Source organism: Anoplolepis gracilipes, chromosome 10 (assembly GCF_047496725.1).
Source record: "Anoplolepis gracilipes chromosome 10, ASM4749672v1, whole genome shotgun sequence".
Classification (NCBI taxonomy): Eukaryota; Metazoa; Arthropoda; class Insecta; order Hymenoptera; family Formicidae; genus Anoplolepis; species Anoplolepis gracilipes.
This window is the reverse complement of record NC_132979.1, coordinates 12,397,694-12,421,145: the sequence shown is the minus strand read 5'-3', so window position 1 is coordinate 12,421,145 and position 23,452 is coordinate 12,397,694. Positions and strand designations below refer to the sequence as shown.

The following is a 23,452-nucleotide window of genomic DNA, read 5'->3' as shown; positions in this document are numbered from 1 at the left end:
CAATGACCAGAGGCCTCGGATGACCCTAAGGTTCCGTCGGCTTAACAAGGAGAGTATTGATTCTTTTGGATGTCGATGGTATCGAATTCTTGCAGTGGAAATGAAGGTATTTTTATTTCATACTCTTCATTAGTAATGTTAAAAAGAGGCAAGTAAGCCTTACCATGAATATTAGAGACTAATGCGTCTCCGAGGTATATTCCTTTTATGGAGGTTATTAATGGAAGATATCCTGTTTTTATTTCAGGATTCGTGATTTTAATAAAGAAGGGAGTAACTAACCTTGGTTTGATATTGACATGTTCCGTCTTATCAAACGGAATGGATGTATTTTCTAGAAGTAAGTGTTTTGTTTTAAAATCAACATTTGTATTCCTATCTTTTAAAAATGGGTTGCCAAGAATTCCATGTTGTGAGAAAAGTATATCATTGGGGACTACGTGAAATTCTGTCTGTTTTCCCAGTAATGAAATATGAATAGCACCTAATGTTTATATGGGTTCAGATGCTATTCCTTGCAATGATTGGATATTTTCCTTATCCGAAGAAATGTGAGAATTAATATATTGTTTTTTAATTAAATTCAGATCAGAGCCTGAGTCTATCATAAAAGTGCATATTTCTTTTAAGTCGAGAGATGACAAGGTGACGGTAGGAGCGCAGGTGCTTCCTGCAAAACGATGCTTATTTACTTTTGTGTTTCCAGATTTTGACTGTCCAGCTCTGCGAATCGTACGACTCGAGAGGGGAGTGGACGTTCCTGTTGAGCAGCGTCCCGGCGAACGCCTCCTTGGACCGGAGCGCTCTAACCGTTTCCCTAGTTATCAAGGGGTTGACTAGAAGAACTCGTCCCTTCTGTAAGTGATTTCTTATATGCTAATTTTCGGCATTCAGTAATTAAGTGTCCGAGGGATTTACAATAACGACATATTTTTTCAGTAGGGTAATTCGGACCAGGTTGTCCAGGAATTAAAGGTTTAATAAAAGGGGCATTATTATTACGCGTATCATATACTCTGGGTGTAGTAATGGGAGTAGCCGTTGGGCTGCGTGATGGATTCTGGAGGATGCGGGACGTATAAGTAGGGTCTGCGCGAGGAATTAATGTGGGTCGTGTGGGAAATGCAGCTCTTTTGCGATGATTTTCGGTTTCTAAAGTCTTACTTAGTTGAATGGCTCCAACGATTGCATCTTCAAGGCAATAATATCCTTCTAGCTTGACACGAATCAATAATTCCGGCGGAAGACCGTTAATAAAATTTTCTAAAGCTCTTGTTTCAATATTATAGCGAAGTTGTTCGCTCAAATTACCGTGAATCGTTAGTTCTCCATCTATAATGGCGGATCTTAATTTTTTAACTCTCTCTATATAATCAAAAATATTTTCATTTGGTTTCATGTAAACGTTAGCGAGTTTTCCGCGATATTGGTCAACCGATTTATTAGGACCGAATACTCTTTTTAGTCGATTAGTTAGATCCGTCAAATTATGATATTCTATTCCTTCTATGGCTGCGTACGCATGTCCTTGTAGTTTGTTTACTATTAGTGGTAATAAAAATTCCTCTTGCCAGGAAGGGATCAAATTTAATGCTCGTTCGCATGTTTTACAGAACTGAAATACGAACATCTTATGGCCATCGTATTTGGGAATGGAGTCAATGATGTCTTTAATACAAATGGGAGAGGCTAATTGGATATGATCCATATTCAGAGACGCATTTTTCGAAACGGATGGAGGAGGAAGATTGCCATTGTTAACTGGAGGTTTCGGGATTGCATTATCAGGTAAAGTATTATTATTATCTTGTTGAGGCAAACTTCTTATGTAATCTTGTACATGTAGATTAGACAAGCCTTGTTGTCGCATTTCGAATACCTTTTGTTCTAGATTGTTTAATTGATTTGGTAAGGTTTTTAAAAAGGAAACTTCTTGTCTTAATGAGCTTAATATTGAAGTGAGACTGTTTATGTCAACAGCAGCGTTTTGTTCCGCGTCAAATTTTTCTCTCAAAGATTCAAATTCTTTTTGTTGCATATTTAAAACAGTTTGTTGTTCCCGTACGAGTTTTTTTTTATTCCGTAATTGTTGCATCATAACCTCAATTTCAGCTTGTTGTTTTTGTAAAGGAGTAATGATAGTAGTATCACTATTACTATGTTCAGAGGCAGTTCTGGAGGATTGAGATCGAGTATTCATGATTCAAAATTATCGTTATAGATCAAGTTTTTTAGGCAAGAATTTCTTACTAGAATGGTTTATTCTTTCAGAAATCCAATATAGTCATCCCACCGCTGCCACCAATTTTTGTTCGCTGTCACGTCTCGCGATCCACTGTTATCGTCCACCTTGGTGTCAATACCAGAGTTGCTCTCTATTTAGTTTTTTAGGGCAACCTGTTTAACCGGCTATACCCAGGGAGTCGCCGAGAGCTAAGTCTTGACCCTTTTGATAATCAGGAGATTTTCTTTACTGATCGGGAACCACTACAATTGAGGCTTGGTTCATAAGTTCAATAATAATATTGTCTAAATTATAAATAATGTTTTCTTTATTTTCTTCCAAAAATTGTATTAATATTTCTAGTATAGTGCCAGGTTCTTGAGAAGTATTCTGTTGTATTTCAGCGTCGGTTACTTGTGGTTTTATTAATTATTAATTTATTTGAGACTAATATAGAGAGATAGAGATAAAAAGTTTTATGTTTATTGTGTGCACGTATTGAGTATATTGTAGATATTGAAATTTTAAATTTCTATGATCAATGATTCTTAGACACCCGGTATATAAGATGTGTATATAGGGTGGTTTTAAAGTAGGATTTTGTCTCTATTATTCAGTAATGACTATTAAGTATTATCCTAACTTATTACTTAAGAAGCTTTATAACTCTTATAATTAATTCATTTAATTAATTATTATAGGGAGTGATTTGGAGAGTCGAGATTAAGGACAGATTATCGTCAGTTCAAGTCCTTTATAATGGAATTGGTCCGGTCTTCCCAGGATGGACCAGTAAGAACAAGATGGCTGACGTCTTATAAACATATAGAAATATTTTGTAACCGATTAGGGGTGAGTTTACGAAATTTTGGTTATAAGATCTACAGGAAATACTGCATAAAATAAACTAGTTAAATTTGTACCTTTCAGGTGCAAATTTGTGATCTATTGAATAGCAAAATTCTAAAGTTGTCTTAATTTAGTCAAAGTTTTGCATAAATCTTAGTTTAGTAGTAATAAGAAATTTTAAGGGTATTTGGGATCATTAGGTCCGGAAATAAAAAAAATCAAAATGGCGGCAAAAATGTGTAAAGTTGGCTAAAAAGTGTATCCTCAAAGTTTCAAGCAAATTAGAACCTTTGTTAATTATTTATTTATTTTGTAATAAAATTTTGTGGTTTTTATTGTTATTATATAACGTTATTGTTAATTAATTATGAGGAGAAAAATTTGTTAGAGATTATTAATTTACAAGTAGGATAGAATAACTGAGAAAAATTCTAATTTCGTATCTCCAATAGATTCGTTATTATTTGATTTTACAAGTAATTTGTAAATTAACTTATGTAAGAAAAATAATTTTTTGTAATTATAAAGGAGTCTAATTATAATGAATTGACTAAAATTTCGATGAGAAAAATATGATATTGTTTATAAATTATTGTTAGTTAACAAACGGCATGTTTATAAGTATATATGTATGAAGGGTTTTAATATATATAATTACTCTAATATGAAAATATATATTAAAATTATTATCTTAGTATGTCACTTGATTATTTATTTATAAACAAATTGACTCGGTTTTATTATAAATTGAGTAAAAGGGGATGAAAATTTGGTTCAGGGGTTGTTGTTAGGAGTGTTCAAATATGGGGTTCTGGCACCTTTATTTTCTATGTTCTTAGGGGGGTGAGAGGTTTTTTATTATGCGTCCCTGTGAATGTCGCGGAAACTGCCGCTGGACATATATATATATGTATGTCCAAGGGTGCCTTTCACGACACCAAGTTTTCTGTCAGTTTTCTTTCTTATTTTATTGTTATGAAAGGTCTTGTGATAATGGGATTTCTGTTATGGAGTATTTACTTTGTTGGGAAGTAATAATAAGGTTAAAATTGATTGTATATATATATTTTATAAATTAAAATCTAAAAGGTCGTTTTGATAAATATATATATATATATAAATATATATATATATATATATATTCAGGTCGAGTTTAATTGGTGGACTAAATTTGATCCTTCAATTTAAAATGGTGTAAGAGTGGTAAATCTATAAAGTTATATAGTCTATGGCTTATGGAGGAACATATGACTTAAGGTGTTGTTGGAAGTATTTATTATTTTGACAAAGAAATCGGCGGTTATTTAAGGATCTTCGGATAAGAAGGTAAGGTATGTGATTAATAGTTTCATATGGAATATAAATTTTGGTGTTTAAGCAATTATTGTTGTCTGTACTAATGAATTACATGAGAACAGGTTAACTATATTCATCGTTATTAGTAGGTATTTATTATGATGTTTCTTCCCCTTTTTTTTTTATTTGGTAAAAATTGATATTTTATTTAGTAAGATCTACGACTAATAAGAAAATGATAAATTTTTATATAAAATTTATGTATGTAAAGGTATGTTCGCAATTGAGTCTAGGGAAAAAAGAAAAGAATATTACTAGATCGAGCATGAATATGAAAGGACAATGAATATTTGTGATCACTATGTTATTTATTGTTCTGGGGGGGGGGGAGACAAAATTAATTTAATATAAATTGTTAATTAAATTGATGGAAATTTATTTATGAGTTTTGGACAAATTATATCTATATAGTAACGAATATAAAGGAATCAATTATTTTATTTGTATGAGAGATTTTATGGTTCATGAATACTTTGAATTAATTTCTTATTCTATAGTAAAGCAATTATTATTATTAATATTATTATTATTCTTATGATTAAGTATATATGTACTAAATAAAATATATGTTTTTGCAGATTTGATATCAAGTGGGAAGGTATCATACAAAATAAATAAATTCACACTGGAATATGGTTCATTGGAGGCTGACGATATTATTTATTTAAAAAAAAAATCACCGTCTCCGATGGAAAAGGGAAATGGATAGTATAAAATGGATGCTCCTTATTTATTCATATCGTTATTTATTAAGATAAGTATCATGAATCTTTCTTTTTATTATATTCTATTTGTTTATTTCCTTATTATAATTAGAAAAATCAATAATTAGTAATTTAATATTAATTTTATTGATAAGAATAAACTTTATCGTTTCATAAGCACTTATACGTATGTCTTAAAAATTTGAATAATATTTTATTTATCTTAAAGGTCTTATATGAAATTATTATTATCGTTAATAATTTTTTATAATATATATATATTTTATTAATTATTATTTTTTTCTCTCTTTTTTTTTATTGAATTATAATATATATATATATATATATATATATATATATATATATATATATATATATATATGTAGGAGCTAAGGGTGGAACAGTTTATTACATGAGCAATAATATAAATGTATTTGTTGTGAAGATATTACTATTATTATGTTTATTTATTATATTATATATGTATATGTATAACAAAATTTTACGTGCTCTATGTTCGAAAATAATATTATGAAATGATAAAGAAAATACTTTAATATAATGAGAGCAGTTGATTATAATTCAGTATGTATATATACTATTTTATTTAAGTGATATTCAATTTTGAATATGATAATTTAATAATAAGGATGTATATAATATGTGGTGTGTGTGTGTGTGTGTGTGTGTGTTTGAAATTATGACTTACCTTTGTTAATGCTTCTAACTTTGCTGATTTTCCTGGGCTTTCTTCTCGTACACGGGTCGTCGTGGATCTCTCTCAGGGATGTCACTAGCAGGGGTTGAGGCAGGACACAGCGCGATTTCAACCAACGGTCCGGGCCAGTCAATAAATTCGAAGGTTCTTCGCGAGATGGGAACTTCGAATGAGTCAGATGTAGGAAGTTGGTCGAAAAGTTCTACGACAATTCTTTGATTGTCTGGTACGCTAACTGGATTGTCTTTTATGTCTTTTTCTACTTGGTCGAGGCCGTTATCACTATTCAAAATCTGTCTCTGTCGTAAAGCGGCACGTAATTGTCTATGTCATTTACCGGCGCGACGGGAACCAGGCATTTACTATAAATTATAATCAAAATTTTATTCTAATTTGAGAAATTATTATTCATTATAGGCTGACAATCTGAATCAAGCGACATTCAAGCAGCTCATCGACTAAGTCTCAGCTCTGCTCGAACTAACACGAGGGGCACGTCACTCTGCTCTATCCCAGGCACGGGTCTCGTTAACGCTCAAGATCCAGACGTACGTTAAATATTTAATCAATATTAAATTACTTATAGTAAATACTGATTGAGGGTGAAGGATCACTATTTTGAAATAATTAACTTGTGAATATCGTGAAATAAGCAACTATGTATTTTAAAAGCTTGAAAATTTTACAGAGATTGCTAGTATAGTAATGATTGATTACAATTTTAAAAGTAAAAGGTACAACCGCACTGTACCACAAATTGGAAATTGTTTAACAATAAAGTAGTAATTCTAAATTATAAAGTAGAGTGAGTCGCAGCTCTAAATTATGATATAAGACGAGTCGCGAAGACGAGAAAATAAAGTATTTTAAAGATCTACCTTGACGACACAAAGTAGCTGACGAACTAAGTTAAAATTGATTTTAGGACGCAGTGAATAAAGACTCGGAGACGACTTTCTTATTGCGATGGTTTAATACGACTGCTGAATTTCGACTGACTTCGTCCGCAAGATCGACTGACTTCCTGCGGTCCGTCCCCACTGCGGGGTCGCCTCCCTCCAGGCATCCAGTGGACCCAAGATTTCCCGGGTTGGCTACTTCGTCCGGATGGAGATGGATTTTTTGGTCCTGGTGAGGGAACTCTCCGCCTTCGAAGACGTCAGAAGCGGCGAGCTCTTCATAATCTTAATAGGTTCGATGAAAATTGCAAAGTTTATAAGTTGGTATCTAGCGGTAAATTTCAAAAGCGAGTTGTTATAATATTTAGCTTCGTTGAATCTCTGCGTCGATAGATAAGAATAATATTCGGTTTCATCGAGTCTTTCTCGCCGTCGTCTAATTATTGATTTTTTGATACGCGAATGAGAGACTCTTTGTCTTATAAAATAATTTCGTACTCTTATATTATAATTCATTTTGCAGCAAGAGAGACTTATTAATTTAACTATAATAAAAGTTAATATTCATTCTTGTAATTATTATGTCTCATCATTAATTATTTTCTTTTCGCTTATTAATTACATTTCATATTTGACTTTCTTTTAGCTTCCTCTCTTGTTGTATTACATATTTCTTATTGACATTTTATTTTTTTTTTATAGCATCTATATGGAAGAGGTTATTATTATAATTCAATTATCATAATTTATTACTATCATTTATGAATTTATAATTTTCTCTTGGCTCCTTTTACTTTAGCATAGGAGACTAGTTCTTTTCCTATATATATATATATATATATATATATATATATATAGGTATACGTATATGTATATATATGTGTGTGTATAGTAATGCTTGTCATATTATGCTTCGAAATTATTAGTTCCTCATTGGTTACACTGAGAAAAGAGTCTTCCATGTAGATTTACATTTTATTATGAGAAAAAGGGGTTGAGGTAGTGTTACGTTTGCATAATTTATTTATTGGATTTTTGCGATTCTGATATTATAGTGACATATATTTCTATATATTTTAATAGAGAAATTTTCAACTATTATTTAGAGAGTCAAATGGTAAAGTAGTCTGATGGTTGTAATTATATGATTTTCTTTACTGATAAGGGTCAGTATTATTTTGATAACAATATGTAGGCAAGCAATATCCAATTTAATAGCTATATAATATTTTGCTCGATTAAATATTTTATTAAGCTGAATTTGAGATATATATGTATATCTCATACCTTGTGTTCATATTTCTAGCGGTACGTTTATATTTTGAAAAATTCAATTTGAAATTTTTTTGCGGGACGTCACAAGGGTAGGTGTCTCCCAGCGTTTTTTCGTTGAGCCTTCTGTAATCGATGACCATTCGCCATCTCTTGTTTCCAGCTGAGTCCGGTTTCTTCGGAACGATTCAGACGGGGGAACTGTACGGTGAAGTGGACGGTGTCACTATATTTTTCTGAAGAAGCTCGTTGACCTGTTTATTTATTTCTTCTCGATGTATTAGCGGGAATCTATACTGTTTGGTGTGTATCGGTATCTCGTCCGAAGTGTATATTTTGTGAGTGATTGCTGAAATTTGGTCCAGATATTCCCCTGATATGTAGAATCTGTCACTGTGTCGTTTTATTAGTTCGAAAATATTCTCTTTTTCCAGGTCGTTAAGATGATCAAGGCGCAAGAGTCGTATTATTTGAGTAATTCTGTCCGGTGTAGTGTCTTCCGTGTAATTGTGTTCGCGCTGGGTGAGTATCTCGGGTGAGTTCCTTAAGTTTTTCCAGTGTATCTTCTCGTTTACCATATTAACTATTTGCATTTTATGTATGTCGTTGTGTTTTGTATGATTTATTGTACGCTGATTGATGGGTGTGTAATGAGGTGTATTATTATTTGTTTCAGATTGCTTATTTGTAACTACGCACAAAGGAGGTAAGTCATCCGCTTCTGCGGGGTTTAGAGGAAAGTACGGAAGAGCAATTATAGAAGATTGACCGCCTGGGCTGAGAACAGAGGAAGGGGTTCGCACCAACGCGAGAGCGGCATCGTCGTTCGCCGGCGGAGATAAGGATCCCCTTTCTGTGTAAGTAATGTGAGAATGATTTGTGATAATAGTATTAGAATCAAGGGACTTGTGCGTAAAAACGATTGTAGCTTGAAGTGTTGCATTTTTTGTAGAAAAGGATGAGGGATAATCGGGAGAGGTATTGGGATGTCGACCTAAGTCGACGCCGCACCTTGATGCGACAAGAGGAAGGCAGTGCTCCTGCCCGTAGGGATGCTGATCGGGATCAACGTTTTGTGTTGGCGTATTAGGAAGAGGAGAAGAGAGAGTAGATGTGTTTTGCTTTTGTAGCGTATTTTGTTTGTTAAATGATAAGTTTGTTTGTTTGTTGTTTTCAGCGTGTATCTTGTTTTTTGTGTTATTGTGTGATTTGCTTGGTTGCTTATGTTTGCGTGTATTAAAATTATCTTGAATCGTTGCAGGCGCAGTGCGTGCTTCTTGGGTGCGAAGGCTTCTGCTCGCTTGAATTTTGACGGGGCTATCGCCGGATGGGCTAGAGGGTTGCTTCAGGAGCTCCCTGGCAGGAGGATCCTGCGATATTTTCGTAACTTCTGTTAGCGTAACGGTAGGTATTATAATTTCGATTTCTTCGTCTAATGTGTTCGTAATGCCGATATATGCCTTGTCGTTGATACACGTGACAAGCGCATCTCCGGCGAAGACCGCGTCGCGGGCGCGTATCGGGGCGAGGTAACCCGTTTTAATTTCCGGATTAGCTATGCGGACCGTGATTCCCAGCTTCATACGTGGGGGTATGACGATGGACTCCTTGTCCTTGAATGGGAACGCGCAGTCGCGCCACGTGATTACCTTATTACCGTAATTAATGCACGCGTTATGTTCGGTGAAGAACGACGAACCTAATATGCCCTGTGTGATTATAGGGAATTCGTCGGCTACCACGTGGAAAACTACTGGGGTTTTCGAAACGTATGCTATGGCGGATCCCAGAGTGGTGACAACATTTTCGGTGATACCCGTTAATTGGATAGTCTCCTTGTTGTTGATTTGAATATCGGATTTAATGCAACCTTTCTTTATTATATTAGGCTGTGCTCCTGTATCGAGCATGAAGACTGTTGGTCCTCGGAAAGACGGTGATGCGAGCTCGACGGCTGATACGTTTCCGTCGTCTCCTCGGAGGACGTGAAGGGATCTGGTTTCCCTTCCATGCAGAGGGTGGAGCGGATTTGGAGAGGGCCTCGGGACGCTCCGTTGACCGAGACCTCTGTTCGGTTTACCGTACTTCGCGGAGGTGAATTATTCATATTACTATTAGAATTTGCATTAGCGTGCATATTATGAGAGTTATTGGAATAATTATTATTATTATTGAAATTATTATTATTATTATTGTTATTGTACTTTTCGCGATACTGTCGTTTACGACACTCGTGTATGAGGTGTCCAATCTTTTGGCAGTACCCGCAAATTTTTCGTTCGTATGCGTCCCCGGGACCGGACGGCCTATTTGCTACCGCAGTCTGATTGCGTTGGAGAATCTGCGTCGCGGGGGCCGGTGCAGCGTTACTATTGTGATTATTGTTACCGTTCGCGTTTCGAGTGCTCTTGTATCTTATCTCCTCTCTTTCTAGACGTTTATTAATTGTGAGCACTTTAGAGCAGACGTCGGGAAGGCTACTATATCCTTCAGCGCGAAGTTCTATTCTATATTCGCGTGGAAGTCCTTCGTAAAACGCTTCTAACGCGAAACCTTCTATTCCGGCAATCTCATTTTCGGATAACGGTCTACCGAGTTGGACTTGATCTCCTTCGATTATGGCCGTTTTCAGATCTTTAACACGCCCGATGTAGTCAAGTATGTGCTCGTTCGGCTTTTTGTACGCTATGCTTAATTGTCCGCGATAATAGTTCGAGCTTCTAGCAGGACCAAAAGTTCTCCTGAGGCAGTCGAGAAATTTTTCCACGGTCGGGTGGATTTCATCCTCTACGGCTAAATATGCGTGGTGCGTTAATTTATTTCGTAGCATACGGACAAATAATGCTTCGTCTACCAACGGTACCGATTCCTTTGCCCTTTTGCATGCCCTAGCGAATTGTAGCACGGGAATGTTATACCCATCGTATTTCGGCACCAGTTCGAGAGCGTCGCGCAAATATGATTTCGGATATCCCGTCGGGTAATGAGAACCGTTTATTCCGGCGGCTGAGGTCGTGGGCTGGATACCGTTATACGAGGCGTTCGACATGTTTAACGATGGAGGCGCGTTATTTGTTACGTCCGCTGAGCTCGAGGCCTGCAAACCGAGTAGATTTTTAGCGAACGCGCGCATCATGTTTTCCAACATTTCAGTTCGGATTTTTAATTCTCTTTCCTTTTCGCGTAGATCTCTAAAAGCTTCCTCATGGTTTTCGCGTTCTATGTTTCCCGAGAGATCGTCGGATTGAACCATATTTAAAGGTAAGTACTTATTATCGATGGTATAGCAGGACTCGCGATTGCAAACGATTGTGTGTATATAATTTCTTTTTGTTGCAGGTATGCGAAAACGGAATCGCGTACAATCACCAGTTCTGACGATTATGAACAGGTAATTATCACCAAAGAGGTTAGTGGTTAAATTAGTTTGGATATTTATAACATGGATACATATATTTTACGAAGAATTTTGAAAGTAATATTAAGGTATAAGGATAATGGACAATGATCGATTTATTTAATGTTTGAGATTTGAAGAGACTTTAATCGTAACATGTATTTGTAATTTTCCTCGAGACTAAAGAAAGAAAAAAAAAGAATAATTCGCGATGATAATTTAAGAAAGAAAGATTTCCTTAACAAAATGTACTTGTTTTCAATAACGAAGAGTGGTTACTTCTATTTTTGCACTGATTTTTAGCGGTAAAATCTCACCGCGCTGTCACCAGTTGTTACGTCCTGGATCGCAAGCGAGGTGCGGTTGCGGTGGTTGGTGTACGCGGATCGCGGTGGCCGAGCGGTAAACCTGTCACGATCAGCGTAGCGGTGCACCGGAAGCTGGCGGTCGGGACGTAATAGGTAATGAAGGGGATGTGAAGTGAGTAGACAATGAATACAGATCATATACTAATTTTTATGTATTTATCATTATTTTATACTAAACATACATATACGGTTATATTTTCTTGTATTTTACAGGACGAATAGACGAGTAAATCACGGGCGAGTATCGAGAGGCAAACTGATAGGTACTTCAGCGGCCGGCAAGATGCGTACTTGCCCGAAGAAAGGCTGAGAGGAAATGATCCTTGGTTGCGTAATTCCGAAGTCTATCAACGGCGGGGGCACGGGCCACGGACGGTATTCGATAGGCGGTAAGGGCCTATATGAGGAAGCGACGGCCCCGCTGCTGGATGCCGGTGGAGTGACAGCGTTGTGGAACGCGTCAGGAGCCGAGGATTCAGCCGTATGGTTTCCTGGTGGAGGGTATGTGAAATCCCGACGGACGCTGGGTTTCGACTATCCGCTGGAGGAGCACCCGTTTGGACCGTTAGGTAAGGCCGCCTTGATATAAGGACCGGATGAGGCGCTTCAGTTGGTGAGCGCGCCCTGATCGACGTGACCGACCCATGACGCAGCTGAGGAGGTAAGTGAAATTATAATCAAAGCCATGGCTGAATACACGGGGGAGTATAGACCGGGATTAGGGATAGTAACGCGAGTGATGAAAAAGGGAAAAGAGAAGAGAAAAAAAAACATACACACAGAACCAAGGGGGACGGTTATGATAGGTGATAAGGGGCTCGTACACGCGCTAATGTAAATTGCTAAACGAGTTAATTTGACTTTATCTGACGGGTTGTGGGGACAGGGTGAGCCTTAATGAATTTACTTTAATTTAATATTTATTTTATATTTCAGACCAAGAAGAGCGATCGGAGGAATTGTGAGAGACGCCCTGAGAGAGGCGCGGTTCGTGGACTGAGAGGAGGCAGATCGCCCTGAGAGAGGCGAGCTGCACGCTAGGAGTCGGAATGCCCTGAAAGAGGCGCTCCTCTGAGATGAGAGTCGTTCGCCCTGAGAGAAGCGCGCGACGTAGGAAGGATGTAGATCGCCCTGAAGGAGGCGCACTACGGTTTAGGTAAGGATGGTTATCGCTCTCTGTCTAATGTCACTTCCTATGAAGACGTCTGAATAAAATATTAATCTCTTCAATTATATGTTACAGATATCTGAGGCTCCGGGTATGTCAAGGCGGACGTCGCGGACCTTGCGACAGGTGAGCGGACAAAAAAAAAGAAAAGAGAAAAAAAAAATAAAAAAAGAAGCTATAAGGAATACAACAACGCGCTGAAGGAGGCGCGCACCGACACAGGATAGCCCGAACGCCCTGAGAGAGGCGCGCGTCGCCGCAGGATGAAAGAGAGAGCCCGATGTAGGCGTGAAGGAAGGATGACCTCGTCAGATAAGTAGCACTAATTTGCCCGATAATTTCGGTATTAAAATTAGACTAGAAAGCTTATCTCGATATTTACAGGTGTGTAGACGCGAGAGGTTAACGAGAAAAATTGACACCGAGAAGATGACCGACGCCCGGAATGGACAGGGGCCGCGAACTGACACAGGTATGTATATTTCGAGTAAATTACACGTATACAATATGGTTAATGATTACACGAATATATCTTAATAATAACGACAACGTACTCACTTCACTAAATTATTATACGTTACAGGAACCACTGGGGAATACACTGCCACGCGAGTGTATACGAGAATGTGGATCTTCCCCATGGAATACGACGGGATACTAGGAATCGATTTCCTAAGGAAGCAAAAGGTATCATGCGATTACAAAAACAAAGAGTTAAAAATCGGTACGGATGTACTCAAGATGCGACCATATAATAAAATTATCTTGAAACCACGCAGTGAAACCATTGTGCAAGCCGCGACTAATCGAAACGAAGCGGGAATAGTACGCGCGAAAGAAACAGCCCCTGGAATATATATAGGAAGATGTCTAGTAGAACCGAAAAACTTTCTCTGCCCAATCAGCGTTATCAACACAACAGACGAGACTATTGAGATACGTACACCTGTTGTAACAATAGACGACATCGATAAAGATAACCCGCACGGTATCTATACAATAGCCGTGGGGACGGACGATAAAAATACCCCACGTAACGAGCGCATCTGACAATTGTTGCGAACACAGCATCTCAACTCTGAAGAACGACAGGCACTCTCAAGGATATGTGATGAATATAGCGACATATTTCACCTGAATGGAGAACCACTGTCGTGCACTGCGACGGTAGCGCACGAGATAAATACGCGCGTAGACGCCTCAACGGTAAATGTAAGACCGTATCGCCTTCCGGAGAAACATAAGACGGAAGTAAATAAACAAGTGCAACAAATGTTGGAAGACGGAATAATTCGTACCAGCGCGAGTCAATGGAATGCTCCGCTATTAGTAGTACCAAAAAAGACCGACGTATCAGGTAAACCGAAACTTCGAATAGTTATAGACTTTCGAAAGCTCAACGACTTGACGATCGGCGATTCCTTCCCTCTGCCTAATATTACGGATATACTGGACCAGCTGGGAAATGCAAAATACTTCACAACATTAGACCTAGCATCCGGATATCATCAAATACCAATGGCCGAAAAGGACAAGTCTAAAACTGCCTTTTCAACTCCGTATGGACATTACGAGTTCAACCGAATGCCCTTTGGATTGAAAAACGCACCGGCGACATTTCAGAGATTAATGAACTCTGTATTGACAGGAATACAAGGACTCAAATGCCTGGTCTATCTAGACGACATCGTCATTTACGGAGCAAGCCTCGAAGATCATAACAAGTGACTCAAGGAAGTGCTGCAACGACTTCGAACTAATAATTTAAAACTACAGCCGGATAAATGCGAATTCCTACGCAAAGAAGTAATGTACCTGGGCCATATAATATCGGAACATGGAATATCTCCTGACCCGTCTAAACTAACAGCGGTAAGAGATTTCCCGACGCCAAACAGGGTGAAAGATATCCAATCATTTATAGGTCTAGCCGGTTACTATCGAAGATTCATAAAAGATTTCTCGAAAATAGCTAAACCATTAACGAAATTGACAAAGAAAACCGAAAAATTTGTGTGGACCGTAGAGCAACAAAATGCTTTCGAAGTACTTAAAAATAAATTAATAACGGCACCCGTATTAAAATATCCAGATTTCGCTGAACAATTTAATATAGCTACAGACGCATCCGACTACGCGATCGGAGCGGTCTTATCGCAAGGAAAGATAGGCAGCGACCGACCGATAGCTTACGCCAGCCGAGTACTGAACCGCGCGGAACAGAACTATAGCACTACCTAAAGGGAACTATTAGCTATTGTATGGGCTGTAAAGCATTTCAGACCCTACGTGTACGGAACACAATTTAAGGTCATTACAGATCACAAACCTCTAATATGGTTATTTAACGTGAACGATCCAGGATCGCGATTAATTCGATGGCGAATAAAATTAGAAGAGTACGATTATGAGATCATACATAAGGCCGGACGTGCGAACGCGAACGCCGATGCGCTAAGCCGCAACGTAACACAAGACAACGACGAGCAAGAGAGAGAAAAGATTCTCACCACCGAAGAGATGGACGATATCAGCAGTGAAGAAAGAGATAAAGAAGAGGACGAGAAAGATAGCAACGATGCGACACGTGCCTATAGCGCAGAAGAAAAGAAACAAATATTATATGAATATCATGATGCACCCACAGGAGGACACCAAGGTATCGAGAGGACGATAAACAGAATTCGCCTCACGCATAATTGGACCGGGTTGACGAAAGACGTCGAACGATACATTAAAAAATGTGACACTTGCCAAAAAAATAAATTATCGCGACGATTTAAAGCACCTCTCGTTATCACCGATACACCGAGTAAACCGTTCGAAAAATGTGCATTAGATATAGTCGGTCCATTAACGATAACTAATACCGGAAATAAATATTTACTAACTTTTCAAGATAGTTTGACAAAATTTAGTAAAGCAATACCGATACCAAATCAAGAAGCGAACACCGTGAGTAAAGAATTTACCACGAAAATAATTTTAGAATACGGAATACCGGAAAAAATTTTAACCGATCAAGGCACAAATTTTTTAAGCGAAATCTTTAAAAATACGTGTAAATTATTAAAAATAAATAAAATTCAGACGACCGCGTATCATCCTGAAAGTAACGACGCGTTAGAACGATCGCACAGAACATTAACAGAATATCTACGACATTATATTAGTAATGATCAGACTGACTGGGACGAATGGATTCCGTTCGCGATGTTCACCTACAACACTACGCCACATACAGCTACAGGATACACGCCCTTCGAGCTAGTATACGGACACCAAGCCGAAATACCGACAGCATTAACTAAACCACCACAACCGACATACAACTATGACGATTACGCGCAAGAGCTAAAAGAAAGACTACGCGCCACGAATCAAGTTGCAAGAGATAGTCTCACAGAGAAAAAACTGAAATCGAAGGAACACTACGATCGAACCGCAAAAGAAACAAAGTTCAAAATCGGCGATAAAGTACTCATTTATGATGAAACGCTACGACGCGGAAGATCGAAAAAACTCGAATCTCTATGGATCGGACCATACATAATAATCGAAAAACATTCGAATAACAACTACACGGTGAAGAAAGGAAGGAAAAACACCCGCTTACACGCAAACAAGCTTAAGCCATATATAGAAAACTAGTACTCACCTTCTTCAAGGATCCATGTCCTAGTCTTCCTCCTCCCCCCGGTGACATCTCAACTCGTAAAAGTCAAATTGGTCATGGACCTTCCTCATCTCCACGCGGACGGGATGCATCGGATCCAGGGCCGGCACCACTGCCCGCACAAACCTCTCACCAGGCACCGAGAACGTAACGCGGAGGGACAAAGTACCCCCCGCGACCCGGGAACTTCGGAGAACGGCGCTCCGCGCCCGCACTACGGGGTCCACAGGTGGCGGTAGACCCACAACCGGTAGGCGACCCCGAAAACACTCGCGGCAGATATCGGGATAAATACCATCCCGATATCCATCGCACTGGCGACAAATTGGCAAACTCCATTGGAGCAAAAAGCGCAACATCTTTCAAATAAAAAACGCGAGATCCACCTCAACCCAAAGTCGCTGAGAGACTAAACCCACATTATAATATTACCGGTGTATCACCCGCTGGATTAGCGCGAACCCCGCGAAGTCAAAGAAGGCGAGCGACACCTAAGAGATAAAATATAATAAAATGAAATATAATATAATATTACAGGACATTCGCCTGCTGGATAAGCAAAGGTCACACGAAAGACGACGAAACGAATCCCTCATACCAGATACAAGAATTTAAACATAACCCAGGATTATTCTTCGAAGAAATCGGACAAATCCACTACGCAAAAGAAAACTGGAAACTAGTAATAAAATTAGACTTATCAAACTTAGACGAAAGATACGAACAAATAAACAACTATTTAAAACAGACCGAAAGATTATGCGAAACCATGAAATTTCACGCTCATTATCTTCGAGATACATGTGTGAACCTAGACATTCTAACAAAAAGAGAAGCAAAATATTTAAAAAATGTCATAATACAAATTAAAACGATATACAAAAAACAGACAAATAAACGACGAGGACTCATAGACGGAATAGGTTCCTTATCAAAGTCTTTATTTGGCACAATGGACGTTAACGACGAAAAACGAATTAACGAACAACTTAACATATTAGAAAACAGTCAAAAAACAATACAGCATGCCGTACAAAATCAAATTAAAATAATAAATACGACTATCGGGCATATTGATAAAATCGAAAATACAATACAACATAACGAATACCTCTTACAGAAACGAGTAACTGAGTATATCGAACGCAGCGAGATAAACGAACACTTTACCATAATTACCGCAGTAATAGCAGAATTAATACGCGACGCGGATAACATTATAGAATATTTAACATATACAAAAAACGGAGCAATGCATCCGAGATTAACACCGATAGATAGCATAATAACACATTTAAAGGAAGCAACACAGCAGTTGCCACAAGGACTGTACTTCCCTTTTCAAGTACACACCGAAGATTGGCTTACTATAGAAAAATACGCGAAAATAAGCGCATTCAGCGATAAAGCAATTATTTATACCATTCTAATCTTCCCATTAATTGCGCAACCGAGCTATACCATAATGAATGTAATTGCGTTACCTGTATTCAGTTATAACAATATATTCGCAGTGACAGAAATTAACAATAAAATAATTGCGATAGACAAAGAAAAACTAACATACGTTTTAGTAACAGAAAAAGATTTAAAAGATTGTATTAACATTAACTCACAATACACATGTGAGCATGCGACACCGACATATAGAGTAAATTTAAATGCACCATGCGAAATACAAATTTATACACAGCAGCGTCAACGTAACTGTAAGACGAAATACATTATATCAATGCGTACCACATGGATCGCATTACAACAGCCACAAACATGGCTCTACTCGACTGCTACAGAACAACAATTAACAATACAATACGACAAACGACAAGAATACAAAACAGTGATTAAAAACACTGGAAAAATTACGCTGAAGGGAAAATGCAAATTAATAACTCCAGACATGACTATACAGACGAAGCAAACAATCTATGAAACGGATATAGAAACGTACCTGCCTGAATATAACTTGACACTGGTACGAGAACGCAACACGATAACACACGATAATGACACGATACAAGACATAGGTCAACACCGAATGGAACTGACAAAATTAAAATTACAACTAGAAGAAATAGACAACAATTTAAAAAGTAACGAACAAAATTTCTTCGCGAAAAAACAATTCGTATATCCAATGGCGACAAGCGGAACAATCACGATAACAATAATAATAATATTAATTATACTTTACATAGTCATACGAAACAAAAATAAAAGAAGGAAGCGACCATTAATTAGGATATACGACGAAGAGCGATCCGAACCGATCGATCGACTCCCAAAACCAATATTAAAACGTAGCCTAAGCACGCGATTTTAGATAAGAAAAACGATTATATTTAAATCTTGTAAACGCGAAAACAAACAAAATTGTTGACTAGAATAAGAAAATAATATAAAAGAAAACATATAGTATATATATATATATCGGGAAACTTAAAACTTAAGAAAAAGAAATAAATTCCCTAAAACAGAAAACGTTGTACCTCCGTTTTCTTTTCCAACGGGGGAGGGGTGTTATAGCCCCAAAAAAGGCTACAGATTTAATAAATATATATATATATATATATATATATATATATATACATATGATCATATAGATGCAGGAATGCATCGCGAGCGAAGCGATAATCGCGCGAGCCGCTGACGCAGCGAGCCACGCGCGCCCGAGACCGAGCGCGAACGCGAAACCGGAAAGCGCTCTCAGAAACGCACCGGAAAGGTGTCGCCGAATTGCTAAAAGTACAAGCGAGGAAATTCGACTCTGAACTTCCTCGCCTGCACTAAAACGCGAATTCAGCAACATAACCATATTTGGTCATGTTGCTAAGGGACCCCCTCCGAAAAACCATGCAGTTCGGAGGGAAGCTCAGCACCCGCCGCGATGAAGCGACGGGCAGTCGCTAATTAGAACCGAACGAGTAATAATCGCCACGAGCAGCTACTGATCAGATTCAACAAAGTCATACTCGCATGACCGAGAGATATACGCGCACCTGAGATAAGCCGACGCGTATCAGACTACCGGTACGACGGTGTATACGAGAGATACCGCTCTCTCACTCTAACCGATAGCAAGCGCGAGTAGTATAACGTTCGCTGGGAGCAGTGACAAAATATCACACCATTGATTTCAATTAAACTATCTTATATTTTGCGAGAGATGAAAAGAACTGTACATGTTGTAAAAGTAGAAGAATAAAAAGAAATACAATTAAAAGAAAAGCAGAATACTATAAAACCAAAGGGGGAAAAACGCCCGACGCATCCCCGACATTCCCGGAACGATCCCGACAATCCCGTGCCCCTTCGCGGAGGCACAACAACTGATAGACGAAATTGGTTATTTCACATTCTCTAATAATAGTAAAGTCGTTGCTCCAAGCGAGGCGCTTCCGAATTCCATTTTTATCTTTAATGACGTGGCGTGCGATAAACAAGATACGATAAGAGAGTACTTTGCAATGGATCGACACTCGAGCGTAGACTGTTTCTATCTTTGTCAAACGTATGCCAAGATACCCAAGCATCTTATACGCGACAATGCGAATTTGTTGATTTTATTTCAACAGGATAGTACAAACCTGAAACATGTGTACAACGATCATGTAAATACTGACATGTCATACAACGATTTTCATGCATTATGCCAGAAATGCTGGCAGCACAAGTATGGATTCGTAGTTATTGATAAAGACAGCTCGCTGATCAATGGACGATATAGAAAAGGATTTAATGAATTTGCGATACCGTAGAGAGGTTAGTCGCTGTCGATACATCAGTCTAACAACGTCTACAAAATATCCATCATGATAAACAACAATGATGCTGATGATGAACGTGAAAAGATTGTGAGAGAGATTGCAAAAACGAGCGAATCAATTCGCAAAAAATATCACGCTTTAAAAACTGGTAAAATTGAGGAAGACGTCGCTTTGGAGAGACATTTTAAGCCAATCACTGAACTTCTAAAACAAATTGTTGAGAATACCATCGATGTAGAATCTGATGCATCGAAAGTGGAGTCGTTTGGTATACCCAGAGAAGAACAAGAGAGCATAAAGCAGAAACGATCAAACATTTCACTGACTTATGAAAAAATATCAAATGGGAGACGGAAACGATCAAACGATTCATTAACTTCTACATCAAATCAATCAAAGCGAATGAAACAATCGACTCCGATAAAAGCTGTACAACAACTTCAAATAATCTCGTCTCCTTCCGTCGAAGAAATTTTTTAGACCACACCCGAAACGGTTGTGACGTCGGTTCAACGTCAATTACAAACATCCGAGGGTCAGAATATGTTGCGAGAACATCTTGGTCCGCTCGGACAAAGATATATCGGAGCAATTTTGAGTCAAGATGTAAATAACGAGATGGATTACGTATACGGTGTTAAATTTTCCGACGAAGGAATGATGCTCGGCGATAAACATTTCGAAGTGGATAAGAATGATAATATAATCATCAATGGAGTGAAATATGCGGGGACGCCGGGTCTCTACGAATTAATTTTCAAGAGAATTCCCGATGATGCTGTATATACAGAGAACGATATGCATAAATATAAAAGTATATTACTGGCGACAAACACGCATAGACGTGATAGTAATGTGCATAATCCAGTATTAGGTAACAAAGGATACAAATATAAATATATAATCGCTTCATTATTTCCTATCAAAAGAAAAATTGGAAAAGGTATAAACCTATCACGCACTGTGACACTGAGTGAGAATAAAATTGAATACGTGCATTGGAACGATCCCAACAAATTGGTAGATCGTTTGCGGCTGCTGGAAGCTTCGCGTCAAGCAGGTAACAATGCTCATGGCAATGAAATCATGTCAATTATCGAAGAGCTTCGCGAGGCAGGTCTTAGTATAAATTAAACAACATGTTGACGATACTAGTCATTCTGTCAAAACATTTCGTATTGAAATATCAATTAATAAATTTGGAGTATCGCTCGGTATGTCGAATAATGCATACTATGAATGGAACGGATTACTAAGAACATATGTGCGAGATAACGCTCTGTGTCTGACTAGCGCCGGCTTTGACGCAAGGTTGCGCAAGATACGACGTGTAGCGCAACCGGAAGATGATAACGATGTTGTTAACAAACGGTATGTTGAAACAAGTGTTGAACTTTTGAGGAATAGGCTGAAAGAAATTGAGGAAACAGTTATTGCACTCGAAACGCACGTGCAAACGCTTCAGATAATGATGCATGAAATGCAGAAAATGCTTCACACACGTGTGCAAACTACATCCGACTCAGGAAAAGATATATAAAGATTTATACATGAACTTTTACATTATTATGAAATATGCCACGATCAAACATGCAAGAAAAGAAAAACAACTCTGAAAAGCGACTGCTCGTGGAAGAATTGCACGCTCCGGCGAAAAGAAATTTTCCGCGTAGAGGCGTCATAGTACGCGGATACGATGATCTGTGGCAGGCAGACGTGGTTGAGATGCGTCCTTATGCACGAGTCAACAAAGGTTTCAATTACATACTCACTGTTATCGATGTGCTGAGCAAGTATGCGTGGGCCATACCGCTCAAAAGTAAAAGCGGAAACGAAATGTCTGAAACGATTGCGAAACTAATTCGAGATGGTGGAAGATGTCCGAAAAATTTTCAAACAGACAGAGGAAAGGAATTTTATAATACAAATGTGCAAAAACTCATGAAGAAACATAACATTAATCATTATTCAACGTATTCCATCATGAAAGTCTCGATCATGGAACGATTCAACCGCACTTTAAAGAACAATATGTGGAAATTGTTTACGCTAAATGGTAATTACAAGTGGATCGACGCTTTATTCCGACTCGTTGCAGAATATAACGCGCGAAAACATCGCACTATCAATATGAGACCTATCGATGTCACTCCTACAATTGCTGGTAGACTTTTAAATACAGTATACAACAATGTAAAAATTGCTGCTCCAGCGAGATTCAAAGTGGGTGATTCGATACGTGTGAGTAAATTCAAGACCATTTTTGATAAAGGTTACACACCAAATTGGTCGGCCGAAGTGTTCAAAATTGTCAAAATACAGAATACTAATCCCGCGACATATCTACTCGAAGATTCGCGCGGAAATCCAGTAGCCGGAGGATTCTACGAATACGAACTACAACGCGTTGCTAACCCCGACGTGTATCTCGTGGAAAAGGTGATACGTAAAAAAAGGAGATGAAGTTTTTCTGAAATGGCTGGGACTTGATAAATCGCACAACTCTTGGATACATAAAAATAATTTATTATAAACATAATAAAAATACACATAAATTTACATGAATGAATATATATATATAATTTATATTTACAATAAATACAGTTATTTACAATAAATAAATACAATTATTTACAATGATATTTTATAATGTCCCCACGGTAACGTATCAGTAGTTGTAGGTACGATATATCGCTTGTCATTGTACGGACTTAAAGCAATTTTTGTTTCGCGAATGGTGTATACCTCGTGCAATTTTGATTTTATACACGATTGACTACGCGTCATTTCAATCTCTTCGTTCAAACACCGCGTGTAAACGTCAAACATTATCGTTCTCGCGACAACGTTACTCTTGACGCCTTTTACCTTTTTCGTATCCTTCTTACCATCCACGCGCAACGCATACATTTTTGCTCTAAGCCCAACAAATTTGGTCATTATGGTTGTTTTCATCTTTCATTAGACCCGGTACCTTTTTATTCACGAGCGGTATACCGTACGCATTGTCTATCGCATAGTCGCTCATATCAAATGATATCGCGTTTCATATTC

General features: G+C 38.0%; 2 protein-coding genes and 4 long non-coding RNA genes across 6 annotated transcripts; all 6 read left to right on the top strand.

The window, feature by feature from the left end:
* Positions 1-5,848: 5,848 nt before the first annotated feature.
* On the top strand, positions 5,849-7,266 carry LOC140670260 (uncharacterized). Its single transcript, XR_012047523.1, has 3 exons — positions 5,849-6,077; positions 6,269-6,399; positions 6,777-7,266. It is a non-coding gene; the product is annotated as an uncharacterized lncRNA (long non-coding RNA).
* A 1,440-nt stretch (positions 7,267-8,706) lies between these two features.
* On the top strand, positions 8,707-11,815 carry LOC140670258 (uncharacterized). Its single transcript, XR_012047521.1, has 8 exons — positions 8,707-8,879; positions 8,975-9,129; positions 9,284-9,426; positions 9,746-9,831; positions 9,911-10,116; positions 11,210-11,283; positions 11,362-11,413; positions 11,723-11,815. It is a non-coding gene; the product is annotated as an uncharacterized lncRNA (long non-coding RNA).
* Positions 11,816-12,356: 541 nt separating this feature from the next.
* LOC140670259 (uncharacterized) lies at positions 12,357-13,230 on the top strand. The gene is made up of 3 exons (XR_012047522.1): positions 12,357-12,448; positions 12,724-12,943; positions 13,031-13,230. It is a non-coding gene; the product is annotated as an uncharacterized lncRNA (long non-coding RNA).
* A 35-nt stretch (positions 13,231-13,265) lies between these two features.
* Positions 13,266-13,813, top strand: LOC140670261 (uncharacterized). The gene is made up of 3 exons (XR_012047524.1): positions 13,266-13,427; positions 13,539-13,642; positions 13,735-13,813. It is a non-coding gene; the product is annotated as an uncharacterized lncRNA (long non-coding RNA).
* A 6,603-nt stretch (positions 13,814-20,416) lies between these two features.
* Positions 20,417-21,532, top strand: LOC140670686 (uncharacterized). Its single transcript, XM_072901402.1, has 2 exons — positions 20,417-20,827; positions 20,879-21,532. The coding sequence occupies exons 1-2, from the start codon at positions 20,444-20,446 to the stop codon at positions 21,530-21,532; spliced, it is 1,038 nt and encodes a 345-aa protein (XP_072757503.1). The 5' UTR covers positions 20,417-20,443.
* Positions 21,533-21,988: 456 nt separating this feature from the next.
* Positions 21,989-22,861, top strand: LOC140670685 (uncharacterized). The gene is made up of 2 exons (XM_072901401.1): positions 21,989-22,217; positions 22,671-22,861. The coding sequence occupies exons 1-2, from the start codon at positions 21,989-21,991 to the stop codon at positions 22,859-22,861; spliced, it is 420 nt and encodes a 139-aa protein (XP_072757502.1).
* The last annotated feature ends 591 nt before the right edge of the window (positions 22,862-23,452 follow it).

What these genes read in the sequence shown, in the direction of transcription:
- LOC140670686 (XM_072901402.1), top strand. Translation starts at nt 20,444, where the DNA reads ATGATAAACAACAATGATGCTGATGATGAACGTGAAAAGATTGTGAGA. An exon ending in AATCGACTCCGATAAAAGCT is followed by an intron (nt 20,828 to 20,878) that starts GTACAACAACTT and finishes GAAATTTTTTAG; the next exon opens with ACCACACCCGAAACGGTTGT.
- LOC140670685 (XM_072901401.1), top strand. Translation starts at nt 21,989, where the DNA reads ATGCAAGAAAAGAAAAACAACTCTGAAAAGCGACTGCTCGTGGAAGAA. An exon ending in GTGGGCCATACCGCTCAAAA is followed by an intron (nt 22,218 to 22,670) that starts GTAAAAGCGGAA and finishes TTTTTGATAAAG; the next exon opens with GTTACACACCAAATTGGTCG.